The sequence below is a fragment of the Argentina anserina genome, chromosome 1 (assembly GCF_933775445.1).
Source record: "Argentina anserina chromosome 1, drPotAnse1.1, whole genome shotgun sequence".
NCBI lineage: Eukaryota > Viridiplantae > Streptophyta > Magnoliopsida > Rosales > Rosaceae > Argentina > Argentina anserina.
Genome location: NC_065872.1, coordinates 6,116,182 through 6,123,203, shown reverse-complemented (window position 1 = coordinate 6,123,203; position 7,022 = coordinate 6,116,182). Strand labels below are relative to the sequence as shown.

At 41.9% G+C, this 7,022-nt stretch overlaps 1 protein-coding gene and 1 pseudogene across 2 annotated transcripts; both read left to right on the top strand.

The window, feature by feature from the left end:
- Positions 1–1,979: 1,979 nt before the first annotated feature.
- On the top strand, positions 1,980–3,744 carry LOC126799965 (AAA-ATPase At2g18193-like; annotated as a pseudogene).
- An 821-nt stretch (positions 3,745–4,565) lies between these two features.
- LOC126800001 (probable mannitol dehydrogenase) lies at positions 4,566–6,489 on the top strand. 2 transcript variants are annotated; one of them, XM_050527273.1, is made up of 5 exons: positions 4,566–4,768; positions 4,896–5,009; positions 5,122–5,635; positions 5,799–5,952; positions 6,056–6,489. In XM_050527273.1, exons 1-5 carry the CDS (start codon positions 4,659–4,661, stop codon positions 6,259–6,261), a joined length of 1,098 nt encoding a protein of 365 aa, XP_050383230.1. In that variant the 5' UTR covers positions 4,566–4,658; the 3' UTR covers positions 6,262–6,489. The 2 variants fall into 2 exon arrangements, with proteins under 2 accessions (XP_050383230.1, XP_050383238.1); XM_050527281.1 differs by lacking the exon at positions 4,896–5,009.
- Positions 6,490–7,022: the final 533 nt, after the last annotated feature.

Genomic DNA, 7,022 nt, shown 5'->3' with positions numbered 1-7,022 from the left:
GCATTGCTGTTGTTGGCTTCCCACATATGGTGATGTCCGTGTAGAGCAAACATTTGGCTTGGACCTTGGGTGTAGAGCGGATTGCATTAACCACCAGCATAGACCCCAAGTGTGCACCTCCATTGCCACCCTCGGCTTCGCTCCTGCCTTGATGACTTCCTAAGAGTGTGCTTAGAGCTCTCCTTTGTGGGCAATGCCTAGCCCAATGCGGACCATCGCATAACAAGCACTTGTTCTCATTAGGCTTGTCCCAGCTCTGCATGTCCCGTTGTTTGCCTTTATCCTTGAATCATGCCGAGTAGCTCTCACGGCGGGGCTCCTCTTTGCATTGGTTTTTGTCTCCCCCACCTTTGGCATAGTTGCTCTTCTTCTCCTTGGGCTTGGTGGACTCTTTTGGACTTGAGAAATCAACTAAGCCTTCGGCCACGGCTATGGCGGTAGCAAGGTCTTGCACTCCTCGACGCTTAAGCTCCGTCTTGGCCCATGATTGGAGACCATCCATGAAATTGAAGAAAGGATAGGTCGGGAATCTCAAGCACCAAGTTAGTGAAATCTCTAATGTAATCACGAATAGGCCCCATGTGCTTGAGCCTTCGCAAGCGAGCTCTTGCCTCATCTTCGGCATTCTCGGAATAAAATTGCTTCTTGAGCTCTTTAACAAAGTCATCAAAGGTAGAGATGGTGCATATACCTCTTTCAACATCTCCTCGCCTTCTCCTTCACCACAACATGGCGGTGTCGGTGAGATAAAGAGTCGCGGTCTTTATCTTGGCATCCTCCTCCATGATGCCTACGGCCCCAAAGTATTGATCTAACCCCCATAAGAAGTTGTCTACTTCTCGAGCGTTGCGCATGCCTCTGAAGCTCTTTGGCTTACGTACCTCGATCCGCTTGGCCTCTATGTTGGTGCTGGTGCTAGCCTCCGCGGCTAGTGTGCGCTTGCATAGGGCAAGATCTTCCTGCATTGCCTCTATGCCCGCAAAATCCGCCTGCATCTCCTCCATGCGTGCAAGCATGCTATTGTGCTCATTTTCTTATACTTCATGCATCCGGGCGAGTTCCGCCATGAACTCCTCGCTAACCTTGTCTATCTCGCCCCGCAAAGACTCCTCTAGCTTGAGCATCATGCCCTTGATAGCAGTGTGGATTGCGGCGTCCTCCGCCTTTAAATCTTCCACCTGGGCCCCCATGCCACTCACGCTCTCTTCCACTTGAGTTAGTCGTGAGTCGATTATAGCTAACATGTCCTTGACCCGTTACTTCTTTGGAACCGTCGGGTTGACAAGTTCTTCATGACCATTCTCTTGCGTATCGTCATAAACACTACCAACATGATTGTCATTCTTTGCCATTGTGTCGTGCTAGCCTCTTGATCGAACTTCGGCTCTGATACCAACTGTCACGAGCTTACTCTTTTGCTATGCAACTCGTGCGGTCTTAGAAACTCCCTTATGCTAAGTCAACATTACTCTCGCAAACGCCCTGTTAGAATAATTGAAAGACAGAGAATATCTCGAAATAGAACTTATATTGGACAAAGAAAAAAAGCTTACAAGTATGCTTCTTGCTTGATTGCTTGATTGCTTGATTGCTTGCTTACTTACTTGATACATCAAATGAGAGTGGTGTCTTGCTATTTATAGGCATCCTCATCTTACTTCACTAGTTCTAAAAAATTTTAGGATTATGTACAATGTAGAGAATTCTAGAAAACTCTAAATAAGTCTACACACATCTAAGATGATCCTTGAGTGTTCTAGAGAATTTTGGAGTGGTCTAGTTCCCTTAGCCTTTCCATGGTTATAGAGAAATTCGGAAATGTCTCAAGACTTCTTGAGACTTTTAACGCCTTCTAAGATCTTCTATGATATTCCAAAGAGTTCCGCCATATTCCGGATCCATTTAGAATGCTCAAGGTAAAATTTGGATAAGTTTACGGGATGTGACACCACATTCTTTACAGCATTCGAGTTCTTGCTCCAGACTGTTGTCAATGAGCTCAAAGACTTCATTCCCTCCTGGGTTCGATCTTACGTATACTCAACACTTCGAAAATACTTGTTCGGGCCTCCCCGAAATGATAATCTGACTCTTGTCATCAACAAGAATATCGGCATGGCGATCAACGAGGTATACGAAAAGGTGGAGGTCTACCTCGGATCCAAGATCAGTCCCTCCGATTCTCGACTCGAACTGAGCAAGACGAACCAGCAGAAGAGTGTCAGCCTCGCCGTTGAGAAAAGGGGCCAAGTTGTCAAGGACGTATTTGATGACATAAAGCTCCGGTGGAGATACGTGGCCAAATCATCAAAGAAGAGCAAAACCAAGTACAAGCCTCATGGTGTTGATGATGGAGAAGAGGAATCTCATGAGTGGAGTTTTGAGTTGACTTTTGACAAGGAACACAGAGCCCCAGTGGTAGACTCCTACATGCCATTTGTGATTGCCCAGGCGGAGTCCATTAAACAAGAGGAAAGGGTTCTCAAGCTTTATAGCAGTGGCAGGGATGAGTATAAGGCTTCCAAGACTTGCATAGATCTCGTGCACCCTGCAACTTTTGACACTGGCAATGGATCCAGAGCTCAAGAAGATGATTGTAGATAACTTGGATAGGTTTGTGAATGGGAGAGAGATGTATAAGAAGGTAGGGAAGGCTTGGAAGAGAGGGTATTTGTTGTACGGTCCACCCGGTACTGGAAAGTCGAGCTTGATTGCAGCCATGGCTAATTATCTCAAGTTTGGTAAATATGATCTGGAGCTTTCTAACATTTACGGAAACTCTGACTTGAGGAGGGTTTTACTTTCTACATCAAATCGTTCTATTGTGGTTGTGGAGGACATTGATTGCAGTGTGCAAATTAAGAACCGGGAATCATCAACTCTGCCTTCTAAAAACTCTGCAATTCAAGCTAGCAAGGTGACTCCAGAATCCCTAAACTTTAATGAGTCATTCAACTCGATCTGCTGATTCATTTCCATTGTTAAGTGTAATTCTTGTGGTATAGATGTTACAGTATATTGCTATGTAAGTTCTTCTGAATATACATTGAGATTGTGTTATGATGACTACATCTTGTAGTTCACCCTTTCGGGTCTACCGAACTTCATAGATGGTCTGAGGTCATGCTGCGGCGACGAACGAATAATTGTGTTCACCACCAATCACAAGGAGAGACTAGACCCTGCATTGTTGCGTCCAGGTCGAATGGACTTGCACATTCACTTGTCATATTGCAGTCCTAGTGGGTTCAGAACCTTAGCTTCCAACTACCTTGGCATTGATGAAAGCAACCCTCATCACCTCTTCGGAGAAATTGAAAGCTTAATAGAGAGCACAGAGGTCAGCCCTGCAGCTATAGCAGAGGAACTTATGAAGAGTGATGATGCAGACGTTGTTCTAGAAGGGCTTGTCAAATTTCTCAAAGAAAAGAAGGCCTCAGATGACAAAATGAGGTCAAAAAAAGACTTAAAAAGCTGAGCAGGAAAGGCTAAAACCGAAGAATAATCCTAGTGTATTATATTCTTAGAAAGCCATATTCAGTTTGGGTTTTCCATGGTATGGTAGATACTCTAAGAAACCAGAGGAGGATGGCAGTAAAAGAGGAAAGGAGGATGGGACTAACAGAGGAGGAGGCAGGGAGTGAAAAAGGAGAGGAAGCTAGGGAGAAGAAGAAGACAGATGCAAGCTACAATTTGTTCGGTTGTACTACTTGTATGAGTCGATTATGGATGAAAACTCTTTTGAACTTGACAACTAGTAATACCCTAATCTTTTAGCCTGGTTTTCAGAGTCTGTCTAGTCGTAGGAATTCCTGGTGAAGTTAGGATTTTTATTGTTTGGGATGAACTTGTTTCTATTTTTAACAAGGGTTCTATTAATTGTAGTGTCATATATATATATATATATATATATATATATATATATATATATTCGAGTTACATGCTTGCATATCACATACCAGCTTCCTACTTACCCAAATCCGTCACCGCTCCTGCCCCCCATCTGGAGGCTCGCAATCTCTCTTTGCCTTTTTTCTCTATTCTTGTAACATATCCACAACCTAGTAGACCTCTTTTTTGTTTCCTTTTTCTTTTTTGCTGTTAATACCTAATGGAACTCTTGGAATAACAACATCATGACAAACTAGCTAGAGAATATATAGATGAAATTCCAGATTATTGAATCTCTGCTTTGTGAATTCAAGTTTGTGGTATGCACAAAAATTTGAATGATCAGATGTTCCATAATCTGGTGGGTCCAATAGACGGAAGCAAAAAAAATACGGTAGGGTTTAATTGTCGTTTTGGCTCATAGAATTTCTATTGTCGTTTCTCTTCGTTGATCAAGGTTGACCGTGGAAGAGGAAGTAAATACATCATGGTTTAAGACCACGTAAAAGTAAACAAATATTGGAGCCGTGCAGCTTGCATTTACGTCATTGCAGACGAAAGATACAAGTACCTATTTGATGATCTTTCCACCAATTTCTTGCACTCTACTCAAAACCATATGCTATAAATAAACGCAATCTTGCCAATCCATACACACAACTTTCCCACAGTCTCATTACTCTCATTTACAAACTATTTTCTCCTAATCTCGAGCTATATATATCTCAATACCGATTGTCCCATCCAGATACACATTTGAAAAGAAAATGTGTGAAGCAGTTTTAACATTTGCAGAAGAAATGGAGGCAGTGAATGCCTATGGCTGGGCTGCTAGAGACTCCTCAGGAATTCTTTCTCCCTTCCACTTCACTCGCAGGTACGTCCTTACGTGCCTAAGCATTTATATATGATCTTGATCTTCTTCTTATTAAGTTAAGCTTCCTTCAATATATTATGGCGTTGGTGTTTGGTTTTAAATTTTACGTGATCAATTGTGCAACTAGGACTATTGGTAAGAATGATATTGGCATGAAGATACTTTACTGTGGCATTTGTCACTCAGACCTTCACTTTGCAAAGGACGAAGTGGGAATGACCATCTATCCCCTCGTCCCAGGGTAAGTACCAAAAGTTACGTACCTTAGCTAGCGTAGTTATTTGTACATCACCACGTACAAATACAAGTGCGATCGATATATATCTGATATTTCACCATCATTAATTTTGAAGACATGAGATTGTTGGCGAGGTGACTGAAGTTGGGAGCAACGTTACAAAATTTAAGGTAGGAGACATCGCCGGAGTAGGGTGCATGGTGGGATCGTGTGGTTCATGCAGCAACTGCACGCGAGACTTGGAAAATTACTGTCCCAATATGATATGGACATACAACAAACGCTACCATGACGGATCAATAACTTACGGTGGATACTCCGACAAGTTTGTAGTCGAGGAGCATTTCGCAGTACGAATCCCTGATAACTTGCCATTAGAGGGTGTTGCACCTATGCTTTGTGCCGGCATTACGGTGTATAGCCCTATGAAACACTTTGGACTACTTGAGCGTGGTAAGCACTTGGGTGTGGTAGGACTTGGGGGACTCGGTCATATGGCAGTGAAGTTCGCCAAGGCTATCGGAGTAGAAGTGACTGTCATAAGTACTTCTCCAAACAAGAAGAAGGAAGCAATGGAAAAACTTGGTGCCGACCATTTTCTGATCAGTCACAACCAAGAAGAAATGCAGGTGCTACAATATTGTTGATGTTCTTACCATAACTCTCGATAAATATGTGACATATTATGTTACTTGACATAGTTTTTTGTCAAAATTAAAATTCCTTTTACTTATGTACGTAGTACCGACCATATCTGAATACATTGCATTCGATCAATGATCGTGTATATAGGTTGCCATGGGTACATTGGACGGCATCATCGACACAGTTTCAGCTCCTCATTCTCTCTCGCCGTTGCTTGACTTGTTAATGACGGACGGAAAGCTTGTTGTGGTGGGTGCTCCCCTCCAACCTCCAGAGCTACCGGTGTTTCCTCTGATCATTGGTGCGTTGGTTTTTTTTTTTCTGGATAAAGTTAATAATTACTCTAAAATAATTGCAAATTGGCAAAATCTCAATTTGATTAACTCTCAATATTCAATACATAGGGAGGAAATTAATTGCCGGGAGTGCAACTGGGGGAATGAAAGAGACTCGAGAGATGATAGACTTTGCAGCAAAGTACAATATCACAGCTGATGTGGAAATCATTCCTATGGATTATGTGAACACTGCTTTTGAACGAGTTGCCAAGGCTGATGTTAAGTACCGCTTTGTCATTGATGTCGCAAACACCTTGAATTCTCCATATTGAGTTCCCTTTCTATTCAATTGTAGAACCTGAAATAAACTAAGTAATGTAGAACCTGAAATAAAGGATTAAGATTTTTGAATAAAAAAAAGTGTCCTCTAAACTTTAAAGACATTAATTTGAGATGACAAAATGTATGCTTGCCAACATAGAATTTTCATAAGATGGGATATTGCTTAATTTCGAGTTTACTAATCTTGGTGAGACTTAAAAATGTTACCATACATGTCTAAATACCATCCAGATATCAATTTTTGTTGCTTGAAAATAAGTAAATGGAGCAACTGTTAGTCTGTTACCATTGGAAACTCAAGTAGAAATAGCAAACTTGTGCAACACCCGGATAAATAAATTATTGCTTTGATTGTTTTCTCGGTTGTAGCTTGGCCTCTTTGGCCTTTAAATCCATCTCGTTTGACCAAAAAAAGAAGAAGGAGAAAACAGAGCTGGAGGTTGCAGGCTTTTACAGTTGGCTCCTTCCTGTATTTGCACACCATCTTCATTGCTTGGAATCAATAGTACTAGATCTCATACCCAAAAACTGAATACATCCAACGGCTCTCTGCAACACATACGTACACTACAAGTACTTGCTCCAGACTTCCAGAGTTTTATAGTCTTTGAACCGTTAGATTTGTCAATGTTTGTAGCGTACTGTGGAGTAAGCCAAATCAACGACTCCGGAAACTTCTAAAATCAAGAGTATTGAAACTCCATAAAAGAGGATCAATCATCTCTGTTTCTTGGTATATCAACTCTGTTTC

Bases quoted from the DNA above. Each gene is read 5' to 3' on its own strand.
- LOC126800001 (XM_050527273.1), top strand. From the start codon at position 4,659: ATGTGTGAAGCAGTTTTAACATTTGCAGAAGAAATGGAGGCAGTGAAT. The intron at 4,769-4,895 runs GTACGTCCTTAC...TTGTGCAACTAG, and splicing joins CCCTTCCACTTCACTCGCAG to GACTATTGGTAAGAATGATA. The intron at 5,953-6,055 runs GTGCGTTGGTTT...TTCAATACATAG, and splicing joins GGTGTTTCCTCTGATCATTG to GGAGGAAATTAATTGCCGGG.